At 36.6% G+C, this 22,611-nt stretch overlaps 1 protein-coding gene across 1 annotated transcript in view; it reads left to right on the forward strand.

Moving 5' to 3' along the window:
• The window catches only part of LOC102876319 (probable C-mannosyltransferase DPY19L1-like), a 126,022-nt gene that overhangs the window by 83,878 nt on the left and 19,533 nt on the right, over positions 1 to 22,611 (forward strand). Inside the window, exons 12-16 of the mRNA XM_006887630.1 lie at positions 8,433 to 8,519; positions 10,074 to 10,133; positions 10,571 to 10,651; positions 14,264 to 14,365; positions 21,113 to 21,184. Coding sequence (XP_006887692.1) covers positions 8,433 to 8,519; positions 10,074 to 10,133; positions 10,571 to 10,651; positions 14,264 to 14,365; positions 21,113 to 21,184 — 402 coding nt within the window. The remainder of the gene's footprint in view (positions 1 to 8,432; positions 8,520 to 10,073; positions 10,134 to 10,570; positions 10,652 to 14,263; positions 14,366 to 21,112; positions 21,185 to 22,611) is intronic.

The following is a 22,611-nucleotide window of genomic DNA, read 5'->3' on the forward strand; positions in this document are numbered from 1 at the left end:
TTGAGTTCTTTTTGGTGAATCAGATTAAATTTTTGAGTACCAGGCATATGCTAGCACTTTAGACTTGCTGAGGATATAATAGCAGAGATGAAAACAAGCAAAATATCCTACTTCTATTCCAGTGTATCTAGACAGAAAGAAACTAAAAATGTCAAATTGTGTTTTCTTTCTTCAATCTTTTGTTTTTCCCCCACTGGTTTTCATACAATAATTAGCTTATATTGTGTTTCAGTCCTGTGCATTGCGTTTTAAATTCTCGGCCCTCAGGCCCCAAATTTCAAAGCTGGGGGCCGGGAGAAGGGGGGCTTGATACCTGCCAGGCATGGGTCAAAGGTCCAGAGGTGTGTCCAGTGTCCAAAACCACTCCCTCTCTCCACTCTGTCTGCGTTTTATACAGTCTTTCATTTACATTGTGTTTCATACAATCACTTAATACATTGCATTTTACATACTTACTTACTTTTGATATGTCTGTATTATTAAACCATTTTTTCAAATCCCCATTGAATCTTTCCTATTCCTTCACCCACCCAACCCAATCTGCCCTATAAACTCTGCTGTCATAGTGATTTCCATCCTTCCCCTTTTTCTGTCCTGTTTTTTCTTCCCTAATCCCCTTCCCCATTTATACACATCTTACTGGTTATCCTTCTATTTTTACAGTAATGGTCTTATACAGTATTTGTCCTTATGAGACCAAGTTATTTCCTTCCACATAATGCTCTCTATACTTTCTCGTGTTATATAGTATTTTACAGTCATTCCTTAGTGCTGCTAGTATTTAATTGTGTGAATGTACCACAATTTCCCATTCATTAATTTGTTGATGGGCATTTTGGCTGTTTCCGTATTCTTTTTTAAAAATTTTGTATTTTTATTCTAAAGTAAATGTGTGTGTACACACACACACTTTTTTATTATGCAGATTTCCCTCCACAATTTCTTTCATTGACATTGTGTTTTATACAATCATTTCTATACATGGTGTTTTATATTGTTTCTATGTTCTTGTTATTGTGAATAGTGCTGCTGTGAACATAAATTTACATATCCCTATTTGTGTCTCACTTCTCATTTTGTTGAGTTGTATTTCTAGCAGTGTTTCAGATGACAGTAAGTAGTATTAAGAAGATTCAGGAAGGTAAAGAAGCTAGGATTTCCTCGGGTAGTAAAAGTAGCAGTGTGAAATAGATGAGGGAAAGTCTCAGTGAGAGGGTGACATTGGAGTAAAGAGGGAGGGGGAGCAGGCAACCAGCCATTCAGCTAAAGGAGAAAGAATGAATAAGTGCTCTTGGTAGACATATACTTGAGCTGTTCTAATATTTATTGCCAACATTTATTATGAAAATTTCAGTGTTAATCTCAAATTCCAGCAGTAATGGACAAAACTATATTTGATAAATATTTGTGGTTTCAGATACTTGCTTATTTTGTGAAATTTAAGAGCCAATATAGAAATATATTATACCATGAGAAGTTAAGTTTATTCCAGGAATACATGATTGGTTTGACATTGTTGGTCTTGTTATATGTGCTGTTGACTGTACCACCTCAAAGCACCCATTTATAGGGCAGATTAGAACTTGTCCAGTTAGGTTCCTAGCCTGTGATCTTTTCAGAAACAGATTACCAGGTCTTTAACTCATGGGGTGATTTGTGAGTTTGGACTGAACATTTTGATTGGCAACTGACTGCTTCATTGTTGTGCTACCAGGAATCTTTCATGATAGAAACTCTGTTTATACACTTCTCTATATTCAAAACTCACGCTCAGCGTCTATCAGCTCAGAGTAATCCTCCATCAAGTTGCAGATGTAAATCGAATGACGGGAATCTTTCTCCAATGGAGCCAACAGTGGATTTGAACTTCCAGAGAGGAGCAGCCTTTAGATTAGCAGCAGAACTTGCTTCATGCTACACTAGAGCCTCAAAGGAATAATGGCTCTTCATTTTAATAGGATTAAAAAAACCTCAACAACATCATTTCCTTTGATGCTCTGGAGCCATATTGTTAGATTCAACATCTATTCCTATTAATAAAACTTTAATTGAATAAAAATAGATGAGTATTTTATTGATAGGTATATACACATACATAATTCTCAAGCAAAAAAGTGTCATCACAGAGTGACAAATCAAGCAGAACTCTTACCATTAATGTCCTTAACTTGACAAATATGCTTATTGACATATTAACATTATTGCATATATATTAACTAATTGATCAGAAAGCACTTCTATTTTTTCTAACATATAAAATTTTTTTATTATTACTAATTTTAATGAAAATTTTCAGAGATTTTGGATTTCCGTTCTTTCATTGTTGCACTTTTCTCCCTGTCCACCCCTCCCACCCCTGCCCCACTACACTCTTCTCTTTGAAAAGGAAAAGAAAAATTCTTTCATCGTTTTACAATTCCTCCCCCTAGGTCCACTCCACTATGCAGCCTTCGTTCTGAACTCCTGTCATGACAATAATACCTAATCACAAATCCCTTTTAAACAGTTTTCTCCCTTATCTGTTTCAATGCAGTATACATTATTGTACCCATTTTTCTCAGTCTCCCCCCAGCCCCGTTGTCAGTCCTGTTTTACAATAGTGGCACCATGCGGTATTTGTCCTTTTGTGACTGAGATACTTCACTCAGCATAATATCCTCCAGAGTCATCCATTTTGAATAATATTGCACGAGTTTCTTATTTTTCAATGAAGCATAGTATTCCATTGTGTGACTATACCACAACTTCTCTATCCATTCCTTTGTTGATGGGCTCTTAGGTTGTTATCAACTCCTTGCTATTGTGAACAAAGCCGTCATAAGCATGGGTGTGCATATATATCTGCTTGGGTAGCAGTTAAGGTCTCTTTGGTGTAGATTCCCAGTAGTGGAATTGCTGGGTCAAATGGTATCTCTGCAACTTTTTGAGAAAATACCACACAACCTTGCCAGCATTTGTTTCTTGCTGTTCTGTTAAATTTTGCTATTCTGACTGAGGTGAGATGATATCTCATAGTTGTTTTGATTTGCATCTCTCTTAGAGCTAGGGATTTTGAACATTCTTTTGAACATTCTAAAAATAGAAATATTATTGTTTGCAAGTGATACCAATTCAGATACCTGAAAAATCCAATTTAAACTGAAAACTGTTAGAAATAATGAAAGAATCATTTGCATACATTAAATACACTTTTTTTATATACAAACAGTAAACAGTTATAACACATGGTAAAAAAGATTCCTGACACAATAGCAAGAGAAATAATACGATTTGAAATAAACCAAAGAAACACAAAAGACCTTTTTATAAAAAATAAAGTTTTAATTTATACTGGTTTGCTTACAAAGTTTGTATACATTGTTCTTCACACTGGATCTTTCCCATTTCCTTTACCCACCCCTCCTTCTACCCATCAAATAGGTGACCCTATGATTACCCTCTGCCCATCCTCACCCCTCTTATCCTGCCCTTCCCCCTTGGATCTTCATACATGTTTTACTAGTTGTCTTTCTATTTCAACAGTAATGATCTTATACGGTATACTTCTCTTATGGGACTGAGTGAGTTCACTTAGCATGCTTTCTTGTCCCTCTCATGTAATGTAGTAATTTTCAAAATCTTTGCTCCTGCATCTTGCATAGTATTCCATCGTGTGTTATGTACCACAGTTTCTCAGTCCATTCAGTTGTGGTTGGACATTTGGTTTGTTTCCATGTTCTTGCAATGGTGAATAACACTGCTATGAACATCAGTGTACAAATCTTCATTTGTGCCTCAGTTCTAAATTTCTCGGGGTAGATTCCAAGTAGTGGATTAGCTGGGTCATACGGAATTTCTGTGTTCAGCTTTTTGAGGAAATGCCAAACTACCTTCCAGAGTGATTGTGCCATTTTACAATCCCACCAATAGAGTTCCATTCTTACACATGCTCTCCAACATTTATTATTTGCTGTCCTGTTAAACTTTGCAACTGCTTCTGGGGTGAGATGGTTTCTCATTGTGGTTTTGATTTGCATCTCTCTTATTGTCAGTGATTTCGAGCATGTGTCTGTTGACCATCCATATATCTTCCTCAGTGAAAGGTCTTTCCTTGTCTTTTGCCCATTTTGTAATTGTGCTATCAGTCTTTTTCTTTTGGAAGTCTGGTAGTATTCTGTAGAGTTTTGATATGAGACTTTTGTCTGAAATGGTATAACCAAATGTTTTTCCCTCACTCATTAAGTTTTCTTTTCACTTTGTTGGGAAATGTTTTTGATGCGCACACAGATTTATTTAATCTTTAGAGGATCTCATTCATCAGTTCTGTCTCCTTGTTACACAACACTTTTATTAAGAACATTTTGTAATTCTACTAATGTAGGTAGAAGAATACTTAGAGAATTGAAAACAATGTGCTGTGCTTTTGGATCTGAAGACGTAATATTATACAGATAGGTAAATCCTAAATAATAACCTATATATTATAGACACAGTATAATTTTTAAATGTTACTTTTTAAAAACTTCATAATTAGAATACAAAATTCTTAAGAAAATTTACAAATACAAAATTCTTATGAAAATTTTCATTTAATTAACATTTTATCAATAGAAATAGATTGACTCTAATAAAATGGCTCTAGAGCATCAAAGGAAAATTTTTCTCATGAAAATACAGATAAAAAAAGCAAAGTTTAGAAGAAATACAGAGTATTTTATATTTGAAGAGTTTCTAACCATAGAACTAAACCCTGAAGACCTAGTGGTAGAGAATAACTTTTATTAACATAAAAACAATATTACTAATAAATACAGAAATTCTATGAACAAAGACAAACATGATAAGGAGCTGTTTTCTTTAATATACAGAGAGCTCCTAAGGAAAGTCGAGAGCTCTGGTGGCTAGTATGAGAAGTTGCACTGCAGTCTCAAAGGCATGTGGCCCAAATCCACGGGCTGTTCCACAGGAGGGTAGACCTTTTCCTTCTATGTGATTTACTGCCTGTGAAAACACACTGGAGGGTTAGCTATGAGCCGGTTCCACTTGATGACACACAACAACAATGTCAACAACAAGGAATGTAACAAAGCCCAATAGAAAAATAGGCAATGATAGGAATGCACAAATAGCATAATAGCAAATACAGAAACAAAGCAGTCTCACCAAGTATTCAAAGAATAGAAAAGTAAATGAGGTAACATTCCTAGTAGATTGGCAAACATACAGAAGAAAAATTCAGGAGCACATGAGCCAACAGGAACTCTCGTGTACTGGTGGTAAGATAATGAACACTAATTGGAACAGATGAGGGAAAGAAGAGTTTAAAAGGAATGTATGAGCAGGTCTGTGTCTTTGGTCATTATCAGCTGCGAGACCAACATAATCCCTTATGTAAACCAGATTGTGGCAAGCCATAGCCAGACAGAGCTGGTGACAGGAAATTCAGCACCAGGAAAGCAGCAGCTAAGAAAGGAAGCAATGAAAGATGCCTGTTTGTGACTGATATGAGAATGCCGAGGTAAGGACAAAAACCCAAAGCCATGTTAGGAAAACACAGGATATGCATCTTACCATGATAATGTTTAATGCGTAATTGAAGATTGGGAAAATATGTTAGAGTTTATTTTACTATAGAGTGCAGGAAGAACATGGACTCATCTAAGCACTGGAAGACTATTCTGGTCATCCAAAGAGACCGATAGCTGACCCTCCGACCAGTTTTTGATCACACAGGAGGAGATTGCCCATCGTTCTCCCATGCAGCAACTGGTGGATTTGAGCCGCTTGCCTTAGGGATTGTGGTACAGTTTCTTACCACTAGGCCACCAGAGTTCTCTGAAATAATGAGAAGCAAAGAAAATCAGAGACGCAATTAGATCATAGGACTAATGAACCACATGAACTATAACCTCCACTACCCTAAGGCCACAAGAAAGGGCTGGTTCCTAGTTACCACTGCTGAGTAAAAGAGTCACAGCAGAGAGTCCTGGATGGAGCGGGATGACAGTGTAGAGCAAAATATATAAGCAAGTGTGTGGGTCTAATAGGGACTGATTCAACATCTGCCACAGTGGTCTTCCATTACCCTCTGAGCTTGGAGCTAAATTCATCCTTAGGACTTAATTTTCAAGTGGAAAACATACATGCTTATGAAGTGAATAGAAAGACTAGGAAAGTACTCACTGTATAGCACAGTGCCATTATACAGGATTAGAAGGGAGTGTTTGCCAAGAGAAAGCTGAGAAGGCAAGAACAGATAAGATAGAAGGATGAGGGGAAGCTAGAATCACAAGGAAGGTATACAAGGACACCTTTACAATGTGAGTACTTTAATTAATGCCATAAAACCAAATTTGTCTGAAAAACTGAATTAATAAAAAAAAATCTGTGGATGTTCACTCAATGCAAAATAATAAAAACATAAAAAGAAAAAAAATTTTTATCATAAGAGTCCAGAATGAGGGTTGCAGAGTGGAGTATACTCGGTGAGGTGCAGTGGGCAGGCGCCTTGTATACAAATGAAGGAATTATTCTTTTAATTTTCAAAGAGAAGAGTGAACTGGGGGGCGGGAGGAGTGGGCAGGGAGGAAAATGCAACAATGAATGAATGGAATTCCAAAATCTCTGTAGATCATTGAAATTAATAATAATTGTTTTTAAAAAAAAGGGACACAGGGAGAGATCAGCTTATGAATTCTAGGAACACAAATCAAGCAGTGTAGTCACAACAGTCTTTTTATTTTTTACACCTGTCTGTGATCTCATTCTAGAGAAGCTGAGGCTTCCTGAGGACAAGGTCCTTGTTTTACTCAAATGGGAGTTCTCCATAGTAATCTGTCCTTCTGGGGACCAGTTTGCATTTATTCATTGACACGGTTACTCAAATTCAAAACTGGTGTTTCCCAGTCAGAAGCAACACACAGCTGACCATTCAGGAAGTCCTCAAGGATGTAAATTACATGGGAGGAGATTGCCCATCTTTGTCACGTGGGGCAGTTGGTGGATTTGAGCCACCTGTCTTTGAGTGGGCAGTGCAACTCTCTGCTAAAATTAGTTAATGAAACATACAGTAACCTGCCTTGAATCGGTCTGCACTATCCTACAGTGGCAACTGGAGGATCACCATGATAAATCTAACCTTCTAGAAACACAAATTGCCCTGATTTCATTTTTTTTAAATGGAAGTAATATACTAAATCTCATGAGAAAAGAAAAAAATAAATCCATGCCTGTTAAGGAGATATGGTTCCTTTTAGTGTTGCTTTATCCTTTAGTGTGAAATCTAAAATGTCACCTAGAATCCGTCTTGCTTATGACAGTAGTGAACCCACAGAAATTGAGTGTGTGATTATGATTACACTATTGACTGGATTTCGATGATGCTTTTTTTTAAAGAAATCATTTTTGTGGGGGAAAAAAAGAAAAAATTAAAAAAAATAAAAAACAAAAAAAACCTCAAAAGATTAAAAACAAACAAAAAAACGTAAGAAGAATATATGATTAGGCATTATATATTTGACAACAATTGGGAATAAGAAGCATATTGTCGAGTTCCCTGGGTGAGGGGAGGAAGATAGAGGGAAAAAATTGTGCAATAATTAATGAATGAAAACCCAGCCTTTCTGTAAACTTTCACAAAATTACAATAAAATTGTAATAAGGTAAAAAAAATCATCCTTTAACATAATCTTAATACAGTTGTGGTTTTTTTTAATTGCCAGTATTTTTTTTCTAATTTTAATATGTATGTCTCCTTTGGTTCATTAATTTCACTGCTTGTAATGTATCCCGTAGATATGTTAACATGTATGTGAAGCCAGTTGCTGTGGGATCTGGTCCAGCTTCTGGCCACCTTGTGCATGTCAGAGTAGATCTGTGCTGCGTCTAATCTACAGTGACCTAATTTTTTGGGTGTAAATCATCAACTCTTATTTCATGGCACCTCTGGATAGAATTAAATATCTGACATATATATATAAGATGTTCATATTAAAGATGCTTATCATAGCACTGTAGTAGGAAAAACAAGCAGAAACTGGGGAAACACGTGTGTCTAGTAGTAGGCAGAGACCTGGTTAAATAAGTCATAGTCTGGCTGTTAAACAGAAGTTGGATTGCTTTAGACTCATATGGAAAGCTTTTGGAGACAAGGAAAATAAAATAATAGCATACTTAAATGATAATTTTGCATTTGTGTTTTTAGGAATAAATAAATTAGAATTTACGCATATTCCTTTCTGGGTGATTGCAAAGGGAACATGGTAGTTTCCTGTGGGGATTGAAGTCACTGGATGGATGTGCTAAGTTTTCATTATACTGTTTATCCTATTATGTTAAGTACTATTTGAATTTTGTTTATAGTAAGCATATAAAGTTTTTGTTACGAACATCCATATTGGTTTTTCTGTCATTGTTTTATGTGCATTAATCATCTTTTTCTTGAATTTTTCCAGATTTCTCTTGCACTTTGTTTTGTACTGATGTTCGGAAACTCAATGCTATTGACGTCTTACTATGCTTCCTCTTTGGTAATTATATGGGTAAGTATCCTGAAACCAAATACTATTTTTTATACTAATAATTCTTTAACAACTAGGTTGGGATTTCTGGGGAATTTTCTGTAGGAACCATCCCATATGTCTTTTTGAATACTTTCATATGTGATTAAGAATATTTAGCAATATTCTCTTCCATATGGGAAAAATACAGCCACAAGTGAAATATGAAAAGCATTGCATCTTTCCTCATCTGTGTCCTGTCTGTCTCTGTCTAGTCACCTAGGTTTTGATCCCAGAGTTAATTTTGGGGATGCCACTCTGCTTTCTCCATTCTATGCTTCCTCCTTTTTCTCTATAGTTCACAGCCTTTTGCTGCCCTGCTCCCTGATTCCCTTTCCCCCTCCAGCATCTCAGTGTTCCCTTCTCTTTTTCTGCTGTGATCAAAGAATTATTTGTGCCTGTGTATATGTACAAACTATGAGATTGTTTGTATCAGATAATAAGTTCAGCTATGTTTTTCTCAGTCACTACCAAGAACAGTTAGTTTACGGGGAAACTGTCCTATAGAATTGGTAAATGATGAAAGCTCATCGACATTTTTCTGCTTTTGGCAGATGGCTTTCCAGATAGAACTCAGCTCATTTCCACTGAGTCATAACTGGCTTACAGCTAACCCTCCATTGGGTTTGTGAGGTTGTAAATAGCATAAGAAGAGATGGCCCATCTTTTCCAAATCAGAACCATTCATTGAAGGATCCAAACCACTGAAGATGCTTGGGCTTTGGGTTAGCAGCACAACTCCTTATAGACTGGACCACCAGACCTCCCTAATATTAAAGACTTTCTGGGATAATTTTTTCTTGTTTTTCAGTGGGATTTGCTGCTGGGAATTTGGAGACCTAAGTTGGAAGCAGGAGTGGCATCCAATTCATAATGACATGTCTCTGGAAACTCTGTGAACTTTTAAAAATTACAATAGTTAGGCGAGCTCTGGTGGCCTAGTGGCAAGAAGGTGCACTGCAATCCCAGAGGTGCGCAGTTCGAATCCATCAGATGCTCTGCCAAAGAAGGAGGGGCAATCTCCTCCTGTAACAGTCGGATCTGATTTGACGGTACATGCACACACATGAATAATAATAAAATTAAAAAATTCAATAGTTTTAGAAAGGCTTCAGGTCTTTTGTTCATAGGGTCGCTATGAGTTGTGCTTGACTCAAAGGCAATCAACAACAACAAGTGGGAAAGAGACTGTTCCTTATATTTATAAACTTCATATGCTGTTATATAGGCTAGCTTTCTCAAGAAAACTGGTGACCTTGAACCACGTGCCTTTGGGATTACAGCACAGCTTCTTGCCATAGAAATTTTTATATGCTGGTTCTGTTTTCACCTCTAGAAGCCCCTCACTGACCTCCTCTATTCTCGATTTATTCGGGCTGTTTCTCGAAATCATTGAATGAAGAAATTTGCATTGATGTAGAAAGTTGACAGTGTTGAATTTTAGATTCTTGATAGTTCTGTTATTAAAAGGATTCTTTGGGACTTGTGTTTTTGCCTTCAGGCATTAACTTTTACTTGGTTATTTTCCTTATGCAGGCTATCCTGGCAGTGAAACCTTATTTGCTGAAAGTAAATGTATCTGAACTTAGTTTGTGGGTAAGAATCAATCTAATAAGTGCATTTTCTAAAATATATCAGTAGTTTTAATGTTGTACATTTAAGGAAATGATGTGTGTGCCACAGGAGATCTATTTAGACTCAGATGTGTTAAGATGCCCTATTCATGAAGCAAGTTAAGAATGATTTTCAGTAGGTAGGTAAAAATTCTAGTTTTTATTGTGTTCATGTTTTTCTGAGACACTAAGAAACTGTTAGTAAATGAGTAATTTAATGGCAATAACTGTATAAATAGCCTATAAATAGATATTAATTTGATAGTAAGATTGTATGTGTGCATCTTTATTTTTAGTTATTGTCCCTTAATTTTGGAGCAAATTTTATTCATTTAAGAAGCATTTTTTAGTACTTTCTTTTGATTGTAGAGATACAAACAATGAAAATACCAAGATGTTTCTGTTTTGTTTTGTTTATAGGTTATACAGGGATGTTTTTGGTTATTTGGGACCATCATGCTCAAATATCTGACATCTAAAATCTTTGGCATTGCAGATGATGTAAGTGAATTTTGTTTATACTTAAAAGACCTAATAAAGAATCAAATAGATTAAAAATGAATTATTTGAGTCACTAATAAAGCCAGCATCCAGGATGAAGTTTGTCCACTGTTTAATATAATGTCAAGGAAATGTAACTGAATGTAGTCTGTCTTCCCCCAAACTATTTTTTTCCATTTTAAGAGCTTCTTTTTATTTTAAAATATTTAAAAGTATTTACTAAATTGAAAAAGTGAAAGATAAAATTTATAAAGTTAAAATAGTGATTAAAAATTATTTTTCATGTTTTGTATTAGTTTGCTTACATTTGTATATATTGTGTTTCACACTATTCATTCACATTGTGTTTCATACAGTCATTGCCATGCAAACTAATTTCTTTAGAAATTTTTTCAAGCTATGTCTCAGACTATTATTTTTTAAAAATCACAGTGGTCTGCATGCAAAATTCATATACATTGTGTTTCATACACATTCCTCTATTCACATTATGTTTCATAGGATCATTCTTATACATTGTGTTTTATAAAATCAATCACCATTGATCCATGCCCACCATTATCATGCCTTTTCCAGTCCCTGCTGAAATTTCCTAATTCCTTCACTCCCACTCTGTCCACCCACCAAAGTCTATCTCAAGATTCCCCTTCCTCCCCAATGCCCTTCCTTTCTCTTCAGCCCCCTTTAGACTTTTATAAAGTCTAAAAAAAAGATAACTTCAGAGCCTCGTTGATCATATTATAATCCCATTTCCTCTATTTTCTTTTTCTGCTTGTATAATAAGGTTTATTTAGAATCCTTTATAGGTAATTGTTGTTGTTATGTACCATCAAGTAAGAACCGACCGATAGCTGACCCTCCAGTAGTTAATCGCACAAGAGGAGATTGCCCATCCTCTCCCATGGAGCAGTTGGTAGCCTCAAACCCCATTTCTTCAGGATTGCAGTGCACCTTCTTGCCCCTAGACCACCAGAGCTATGCTTCATTCAACCTGTGCTAATTTAATCCAAGTTGATCTTACTCAGATTTTCTTTTTCTCTTTTTGGTAGTTAAGTATGAGAGAAAATAAGAAGAATTTTGCTTTGTATATTAGAGATTCTTCATATCAGTAAATTTTTTGTTTATTTTGTTGCTATTGTTTCATCAACACATCTTAAATCAAGAGCCTGTCAAGGAAGTAATTTAAAATTAAAGTGTACCGCAACTAACAAGAAAAAAACAACATAAACTCTATTTTTTCCCGCATTTTTGTTGGCTAATTTTCCTCCTCTTCTAATAGGCTGAAAGCCATATATATTTTTCTTTCTATTTAGATAATTTGTTTGGTTTTCATTGGATTAAGTTTTTAAAAATCTTTTAAAGGAGTTCTGTATTCTCTCTTTAGATTTCTTAAACTTTTCAATGCATTTCTTCTTCCAACAAGAGAATATATTTATGCATTTTACTGCCTACCACCTTTCACTCCTACCCATGTTCTCTCTCACTTCCTGCATATTTTATGTAAAATTTTACTTATAATTGGGAACCTGGCCAGGAGAGACCAGTCCTTGGAGAAGGACACCATGCTCGGAAGGGTGGAGGGACAGCACAGGAGAGGAAGACCCCAGATGAGCTGGATTGATACAGTATGTGGGACAATGGGGATTGCTGTATCGGAATTAGTGAGACTGGCTCAGGATAAGGAATGGTTCGTAGCTGCTATACATAGGGTCACTATGCATCGTAGAAGACTCAACGGCACATAACAACAACAACAACATACTATATTAGTTGTTTTTTATTTAAGTCTCTTATTTAGAGTCAACAAGACCTCGGGAGGGCCTTTGTATTTAAAAGTCAGTTGTTATTAATATTTTGAAGAAACAGTCTTCCAGGTGGTACAGTGCTCTTCTGTCAATATGCTGTACTAAGGTAACCTGGAGTTGCTGTGATGCTGAACCTTGTGCCACTGGAGTGTCAAATGCCATAGCGTTTGCCCATAGTGGATAGTGTTTGGTGGAGTTCCCAGTTTAAGACAGGTTTGGAAGCAGAAGTGGTATCCACTTCCTAAACAAAATGAACTTTCAGAAACAATAGAATATAAAGGATATAGGTCTTATGTTCATAGTGTTTCTATGAGTCATGCTCAACTCAATAACAATACAACTTATGGTTTGTCTTAGATGTCTTACCCTACACTCTTTCTTTGGTTCATAAATTTTTAGACAGCAATAAACTTGAAAATTTAGTGAATATTGTGTATCTTTAAAACACACTTTTCTCAGCTTAAAAATTATTCCATTTTCCCATTGTGGTAAAATACAAAGAATTACATGAAAGTTGCTTTAATTCGAAAGGTTCATTTTAGTTCAAAATCCATAGATTTCTTCTATTTTTACATTTTTTTCCAATTTCCTTTTCAGAAATGAGAGTTAATACTCGATTTCTTTACTCCATAGCCCATTGTCCCTGTGTGATAAAATCTGTTTGTGTCACCAAACTTTCACCTCGTGAGAGGTTCCTACAGAGCTTTATTGGACAGTAGGTGTTGTTTTTGTTATGTGCCATCGAGTCGCTTGCGACTCTGAGCAACCCTATGTACGAGAACCCTAAATGCCGCTCTATCCTATGCCAACCTCGCCATCTAAAACACACTCATTCCCACCACCCCAGTCACAAAATTGATCCATCTCATCAAGGGTCTTCCTCTCTCCTGCACTGTCCCTACACTCTCCCAAACATGATGTCCTTCTCCAAGGGCCAGTCCCTCTTTACAACATGCCCAAAATATGTCAGATGACGCTTCAGAATCCTTGACTCCAAGGAGCACTCCAGCTTCACCCTCTTGAGGACAAACCTGTTAGTTCTCCTAGCAGTCCATGGTATATTCAACACTCTTCTCCAGCACCACAGCTCAAAGGCATCAATTCTCTTTCAATCATCAGTAGTTACTGTCCAACTCTCTGGTGCATAGCATGTAATTGCAAAGACTGTAGCCTGGATTAGGTGCACCTTAGTCTCCAGCCTGATGTCATTGCTCTTAAGTACTCTTGAGAGGTCCCTCACAGCTGACTTTCGCAATGCAGTTTGTCTCTTGATTTCCTGGCTGCTTTTAACAAGAGTGTTGACTGTGGAGCCAAGTAAACGAAATCTGTTAACTATCTCAGTCTCTTCACCATCCATAGTGATGCTGCCAGTTGTAAGTGTAGAAATAAAAAAAAAAAAAATCATTGCTTTTAAGTCCCACTCTACTTGTAACTGACCATCCAATAGGTTTTTAAGGCTATAAATCATCTGGCACAGACTGCCCATTTTTCTCCTGTAGAGTAGCTGGTGGATTTGAACCACCAGAAACACAGCCTTTGTGTTAGCAATGCAATTCTCCACAAAGCCTTGAACATGTGTCACCATGGAGCATAGAGGGTGGAATGGCATCAAAGCTCTTCTTCATTTTCCTAAGAGGAAGGGAGAACTGTGAAGTTAAAGGAGTAGATTTACTGCCTTGTTTAACAAAAAGATACCCAATGTGGTAACAATGGGTGCTGTGCTGTATTAGAAACTATATCACACTAAGATATGCATTATTACAATGTATGGTTTAATATAATAATACCACCTTCAATTTCTTGCTAGGCTCACATTGGCAACTTATTAACATCAAAATTCTTCAGTTACAAGGATTTTGACACTTTATTGTACACTTGTGCAGCAGAGTTTGACTTCATGGAGAAGGAGGTAAATGTGGTTTCTACTTGTGTTTCCTTACTTTTTCGAGTTCTATTCATCTTTCATAAAGGGTGCTCCTGTTATTTCAGACTCCTTCCTCTGTGTGCTGTTATCTTGCTTTGAGAGAAAAGGACAGTTTGCAGTTTAGGAGAAAATGTTCCTATTTACGTTAGTACAGCTCCCCAAAATGTAAAGGCTTTTCTCATTTTGATAGTTTAGAAGCATGCATTGAGGAGCATGCATCCAATAATTCTTGGATGACTAAACAAAGAGGAAGTTGCCACTTTTCAAAAAAGTCATTAATTCAGCCAAGTTCTCAAAATTCCATTGCCACACATTTTGTTATAGTGTGATTGACTGATCACATCACTTTAAAAATGTGATTGAATACAAGTTTTTCATTTCAACAGTATTCTTTCTTTCTAAAACTGTCTTCAGTTTTCTCATCTTTAGAAGGAAACTAGAGGGTAGTTTCATTGGCTCACACAGAAGCCTGCAAGTGTAATAACTTCAGATTTTGAATCAATGTGTTTCATTCTTGTGTCGTCATTCACTGGTTACCAGTAATATGCTACAAAGAATGCAATATCGTTACACTGTTTACATAGATTCCTCTGGATACATAAATCATACAGAGGAAAGTACTTAGGTATCCTAATGATATTTGGTTTAAAATAAGATTATTTTTCAATACTTTAGAAGCTAATTTGTTCAATAAATGTGTACATATGTGGCTTATTTTTTTAGTACAACCGATGTGGTTCTTATTTGTAAAGACATATATTATTTTTGAGACTTTCATTCAAAGTATGTGAGAGTGAACTGGCCCATGTTATGCTGTAGATGTGCCCCTTCGTCCCATCAACCTTGAGAGCACACCCGGGGTCTGCAGACCTGCAGGACCACCTGCAGACTCAGCTATAAGCTATTTTGAGTTGTCTCTTGCAGATAAATTGTTTACTCCAGTGTCCTGGCAAATTATTTTGTTTGGTGTTATTTTATGTTCCAGCGAATGCTTTTAACACATAATGGCTGATAAGAGGTGTAGGAATGACTAGTACTTGGTCAGGACCATGAACATTATTGAGGATGTCAGGAATGCCAGCACATCTGAGAGTTTTAACCATCAGAGATGTGATGGCACTGCTTGTTTATTGAGACAGCTCCTAACCTTCGTGAGTCGAAAGAACATGTTCAGATATCTTCACTAGGGCCGTGCTGTGGACACAGTGCAGAGCAGCTTAGGGAGTGTGCTGCTTGTAAGGTTTGGTCATACAGTGGGGAAGGGGGATGATTTATTATCATATTGTAATGATGTGGAAAGATCTTTAAGATGTGGAAGGGCGTCAACAGTAATTTGATCTCATTTATGTATGGTTAATACACATGGGGTAAAGTGTAAAAAAGCAAAACTTTTAATGCTGGTTTTGTGATGGAGAGATAATTGATAATTATGGGGTTTTTTTGTAACTTACTTTTCTACAGTGATTATACATTTTAATTATGTTGTTAATATAAAATACAGCAATAAGAAGGCTCTGCTACTTTCCATGTATGAAAAGGTGTAGTGGCGGTTGACTTTGATGTCAGGACTGACCCATAGTTGATTCTCTAGCAGGTTTTTGCCCAGCCTTCTCCCCGAAAGCAGCTGGTTAGTTTGAACCACATTCCTTCAAGTTGGCAGTGCAATTCCTTACCACTCAGCCACCAGTAACAATTGTAAAGTGCAGAGACAGACAAGGACCTTATTTATGACAGAAAATAGTCAGCCTGAGTAGATTGGTGACATGTGCTTACCCGTGTGCATGAGTGCATGTTTAATATGGAACAGTGAAACATAGGATAAATGGAGACAGGATGGATTATTTAAATCACATTTATAGCGTCACTCTCCTGCCAGAACTGATAAAGTGGTATTGGAACAATTTGGTGTTTGGCTCATGGTAGGTATTTAGAGTTACGTCTTGTTTCACATTATATACCAACTTCATTTCAGTTCATTAATGTATTAAATGAAACTTGAAAAATAAATTTGAAAGTCATTTGGATGAATATTATTTTTACCTCTGAATGGCCATAATACTAATGAAAGCACCCATATGAGAATGACTAGATTTATGTACATATGACTTAAAACATCTATATGTTAAATATTTTTAAAATTTAAAAACACAGGACTTACTGGAATAATTATTGCCATAAATACAGCAAATAGGACAGTAGATTAATGTAATAGGAGCTTGTCCAAATCAATAATAAAAGAAATACCAAGAACTCTTTAAGCCCCTCTCCCCAAAAAAGTCTGACCCACACACAGATGTAGAAACCACCAAAGGATGTAAGTAGAGAGACAAATGCTCACAACTGATTGAAACACGCAGTTAGTTGTCTTTGTCTCAGTTTTCTAAATTTTTAACATAAGCACGTATAACTTCTGACTTTAGAAGAGCAGTAACAGTTTTTAAGAAAACAGAAAATAATGTAATGCCTGTAGAACACACACTAATCTTTTATTGTGTGAATTGTTTCCTTTGCATATTCTCCTGTGCTTACAGTTATTTTTACATAAACAACGTGCACATTAAACACTTTTACCACTTGCACAAGCTTCTCAGCATTACTTTCCTAGGTGCATGGTATGTGCTGTATATGTGAGTGTGTTATTTACATTGTTGTTTCATTTGCAGAAAAGAAAATGTGGCATTCTCTCTGGTACACCTTGTGGTATTTTGGACGTTTCATAGCTTTGTTTTAAATGGTACCTTTTTATGAATTCCTTTATATAATGACCTTCTTGTCACCATCAATTTGGAATTGACTCCTATCTGACTTTCTGGCACATGTTCAAAGGCTGTAAGCTGAATAGATGTTTCCCCATTGTCCTCCCTCAGACCTGCTGGTGGATTCAAACCACCATAGTGACACCTTTGGTTTAGCAGTGCAGCTCTCTATGGAGCACTTCTCTAGAGCTCCCTACTACAGTGTCTTTACCCTGTCTATTCATCTCTTACTGAGTGATGATGAAATTACCTAGTAACTTCTTGTCTCTTCTCTACTTCCACCTGCTAACTTGCTGCAGTTACACAGTGAGGGTGGGTGGCCCTCTACGTGACCTCTACCAAAGGTAGCAGGTTTGTGTCAATCTAGAGGTAAGTCAGAAGAAAGGCCTGATAGTACAACTTCCAAAAGCAGCCACTGACAATCTTTGGTGCACCCACAGGGTTTCTGGGAGTCAGCATTATAGTCATTGAGATTATTGTACTTCCTGGACATTCTCCCCTTCTTCCCCCCCATGCTTTAACTACCCCTGTAAGTCCTCCTTGCTAGCACATACGTTGTTCTATCACCTTTATCTCCATTAAGACATAAGTTTGTAGGTAGGTTGATTTTTTGGGGTTTTTGTTTGTTGTCTTAATGTTCACTGCCAGTTTTGAGCTACAGTCCCTCCTGCCATTTCTTGGGGGCATGACGCTCCTCTCCAGTGGATTTCTCAGGAAGGGTCATGGTAACAGTAACCTCCATGTCCTAAATATCTTAACTGTGGCCTTTATACATAAAAGTCAGCTGTTGTTAGGTATCAGTGAGTTGACTGTTGTTCACAGTGATACCATGAACAACGTACCTGAACTCTGCCCTATTCTGTGCCATCATCATCATCTCTAATAAACTTGTTGTTTTGTGCCATCAAGTTGCCTGCAACTCATAGCAACCCTGTGTATAGTAGCTCTGAACCATACCTTATTCAGTCTCACTGACTCTGACACACCTAATCCCATTCCCCCAGTTACCATGTCAATCCATCTCCGGTTCTTCCTCTCCTGTGCTGTCCCTCCAACCGTCCAAGCATGATGTTCTTCTGCAAGGACTGGTCCCTCCTGGCCATGTGCCCTAAGTATGTGAGACAGAGCTTCAAAGTCCTTACCTCCAGGGAGAAACTTGATTTCACCCTCTCCAGGACAAGACCTGGTGGTCCATGTATGTTCAAGAATCTTCTCCATTTGAGCCATTGTTACAGTCACTGGGTCAGTCATCTTGTTGAGAATCTTTCTCTCTTATGCTTACTGTCTATGTTTTCAAGCTTGATGTCTTTTCCCAAGGACTGGCCCCTCCTAACAACATGTCCATAGTATCTGAGACAAAGTTTCACCAACCTGGCCTCTGAGGTATACCCTGTTTGCACTTTATCCAAGATATATTTGTTCTTTTAGCAGTCCATGGGATATATAGTAGTATTCTCCAACACAACTCAGGGACATCGATTCTTCTGTCATCTTTAGTCATTGTCCAACTTTCAGATGCATACCAAGGAATTGAAAAGACAGTGGCTTGGGTTGTGTGCACCTTAGTCTTTAAACTGACATTGTTGTTCTTTAGATTTATGGAAAGGCCTTTGACAGCACATTTTCCCAATGCAGCAAATACTTTGTTTTCTTGACTGCTGATACCAAGAGTTTTGACCATGGATCCAAGTAGGATAAATAATTTACAGTTTCAGTCTTTTCTTCATCTTTCATGATGTTGCCTATCGGTTCAGTAGTGAAGATTTTTGTTTTCTTGATGTTGAGATATAAACCATATTGAAGACCTACTCACTTTGAGCAAGTAAAATTGTGCTATCTCCATAGCACACATTCTTCTTCATAAAGTATAGCTTCTTAAATTATTTTCTCAGCATACAGATCTGCATATCACAGATTATTAATAAATCTCTATTCCTGATGCAACATTAGTTTTCATATAGCCACATTAGTTTTTTTATAGTCCATCTTCTCAAGTTGTTTGTTTAGCATGCAGATTGAGCAAGTGGGGTGTAAAGATGCAGCCCAAGCTTACCTATCCTGTTCTTAAAATATACAGTGTCCTCTTGTTCTGTTCGAACTACTGCCATGGGGTCTCTCCACAGGTGTCAAACAAATCAAATTGCTTGTTCTAGAATTCCTATTCTTTGCAATGCTATTCATAATAACATTATGATACACACTGTTGAATAGCCTTGCATAGTAAATAAAACACAAGCAAGCTTCTTTCTGGTATTCTGTACCTTCAGCCAAGGACCATCTGACATCTACAATGATATCCCCTATTTTATATGTTATTAAGAATCTGACTTGAATTTTTGTCAGTTCCCTTTTAATGTGCTGCTACAGCCAGTTTTTTTTTTACTTTAGCAATATTTTGCTAGCATATGATATTAATGATAATATTTGATAATTTCTGCATTCTGTTGTATCACCTTTCTTTGGAATGGGGACAATATATGGATTTTTCAGGTTAGTTGACCATTCCAGATTCCTTCCTGTATGTAAATAATGAATGCTGTGTCATTCATTATTTCACCCATATAATCCTTGACTGCTACAACTGATTTTTCCCCCTTTTTTTGGATGTTCAACTTGAGAAGTGCTGAGTGTATTCTTCCCTTTTCGTTTTCTAATTGAAAGTCTTTGCAGATTTTGTCATAGAACTTCACTTTGTCTCCTTGTCCATCTTTTGAAATCTTCTCTTCAGTTCTTTTGCTTTATTATTTCTTTCCATCCCTTTTAGCTGTTTGGGAGTTTAGGAACATCCAAAAGCAAGTTCTCAAGTCTTTTCTGATACTGATTTTGCTGTCTTCTTTTATACCTAACAAGAACAACGGCGTTTGGGGAAGAGTAATATTTATCTAAAGGCTCTCTTTTTTAGCGACCAGCTTTAATTGTTTGCCTAACTACCAAGGAGTCAGGTGATTTTTATCTCATTCAACAGCTCTGCAGGAGAGAGATCTGATGCTCTTTCCCTGTAAAATGACAGCCTAGGCAGCCTGATGGAGCAGCTCTGCTCCCTGTGGGGTCCCTGTGGGTCATAGGTTCCTCTGATGGCTTAGAGGGAAGGAGATAACTCTGCCAACCACAAGGCACATGATTTGAATCCACCAGCTGTGTTCCAGGAGAAAGATGAGTAATATCCTCCCAGGTGCCTCTGAAAACCTGCTGGAGGGTGACAACAGACGTGACACCCAACAACAGCAATAACCATAGGGAATTGTGAGTAAGGCATTTGGAAAATACTCACTGTGTACTTTATAGAACTAAGATTACCAATATTTTTAATATTGCTCAGACTGGGTAGCTCTTTTTTAAGAGAGTTAAACAGTATTTGACTCAATAGTGTACATTTATTTTTGTGAAGGGAAGTGCTGGGAGACCGCAAGTAAATCACAGTTTAAAAATTTTCAACCCAGGATTTTTTAAGACTGACCTAAATAAATTATTGAGAGGAGCAGAGAAGCACAATGTTGAAGAGCTTTGTTACTAAGAATAATTTTCTGTAATTACAGTATTATAGAAAATGGGAAAAATGTCACTGTCCATCTTATAAAATACTGGTCGTGTGTGTGTGATGGGTAAGAGTTTTCTCATCTCCAAAGTATACTTACAGGAAAATCTGCTGACATTAGACTAATACAAAGTCAAGCTCTCTAGATCCATAAGTGGTGTACAAAGAAGGAACAGTCAGCCTTCATTTCATACCTTCATGTGTTTGGGAATTGTATTTCTTAGTACTTCCCAACTCACCATTCTAAAGAACTTTGTTACTGTTGTTTCTATGGAAAACCCCTTTATTTTCTTTTTATTGTAAGAGACAGTAGGTAAATTATATCTAGGTAGATGAGTGCTCTCATCTCTCAAGCGGTAGAAAAATTTCAGTTGGCTCTTTAAGTTAAATGTTGTCTGTCTCAAATAACGCTTTTCTCTAATACATGTATGTTAATTTTAGACTCCATGGAGGTATACAAAGACATTGCTGCTTCCTGTGGTTCTTGTAGTGTTTATTGCAATTGTTAGAAAGGTATGTATGAGCTTGTCCTTTAATATGCACTGCTCTTGATTTCACCTGGTTACATGTGCTTGGACTTAGTTAAATGTTAATCTGATACAAGTTCTTACATGGGTTTAATGAAACATATTCTGTATTTTTTTTTTTCTCTCTCATAGATAGGTACAAGCCTTAAAAATATTTTGCTGTCTGCTAGTATGGAGTTAAAGGATGGCTCGGGCTTTAATAACACCGTTTGTTGTGTTTGGTTTTTTTTAATAAAAGATTTTTCCCTTAAGTAAATAATATTTACACATTTTAAAAAGTTATTTTGAAAGAAATAGAGGTTTCCCCCATGTAAATAATTACAGAATAATTTAATCTTTTTGTATGTTTTTATTTTTTAAATTAACTAATTTAAAAAAAATTTTTAAAGTTACATTTCTTTAAAATATGACTATATGCCCAAATTATTTGTTACTGTTCATTATCAAAGAAGATAATTAATCTATTGATAAACTAGATAAAATATCTAGACTCCTAATGTGGCTTTGGTAATGAAATTCTAAGTCCAGATGTACAATTCTGGTTTGGAGGTGATGATTTCTGTGTTAACCAATGTCTTCTGTTTGTAGAATTTTATGTAGTGTAATGTTAATTCATGTCTTATGTTTGCACTGTACTTTGACTCTCTCAGAATCTTTTCACCTATGTTACATCATTTGGTTATGCAATAGTCCTTTAGGGTACACAGGTATTTTCATCTCAAATATGATAAATACCCAGTCAGAAAGTCAGAAGAGTTGTTCCCAAGTTATCTGTCAAAAAGCATGCATACTTAACAAATTAAATATTTTAAAAAGCACAGGAAGAGCAAGAACCAGAGTTAGCCTCTTACCCACATCTTGGCCTTTGTATGTGTTCTCCTTGTGTTCCCACAGCACCACTAGCTGTGATCAGCATGGGTTTAGGCAGGGCTTCCTGCACCTTCTTATACTACCTGGTAGGTCCTCCAGCAGTAGACATTGGTGATCTAGAATTTAGATAGAATCAGCTACCTAAATGGCTGACAATGTGATCAGATTTAAAAAAATGGGACATTTTGTTTAAAGAAGAAAGGATTTAAATAGGAAGAGGATACTTGTTTTGACACAATTGTCCAAAATTCAGAGGACTAACATGGGAAAGTGCAGTAGAGTCACATAACTAGCAACTAGATGGTTCTCTCAAGGACTGCCTTAAAACCTGTCAGAAATGTTTAGAGAATGTTCATACTTCGAATGGGATTTCAGATTAGATGGGCTCTCAGTTCCTGCTGTATATGAAAATGCAATTAGTACATTTCGAATGCTTATTGCTGTGATTATCCATTCTGGAGCCAATTTTCCAGTTTTGTGTGGGTATAATCAAGGAAATGCATTGCCAGTAATCTTGACAGAGTGCTACATAGGAATTTGAAG

This window comes from Elephantulus edwardii, unplaced genomic scaffold (assembly GCF_000299155.1).
Source record: "Elephantulus edwardii isolate Elephantulus edwardi_28Jun2011 unplaced genomic scaffold, EleEdw1.0 scaffold00059, whole genome shotgun sequence".
Lineage (NCBI taxonomy): Eukaryota > Metazoa > Chordata > Mammalia > Macroscelidea > Macroscelididae > Elephantulus > Elephantulus edwardii.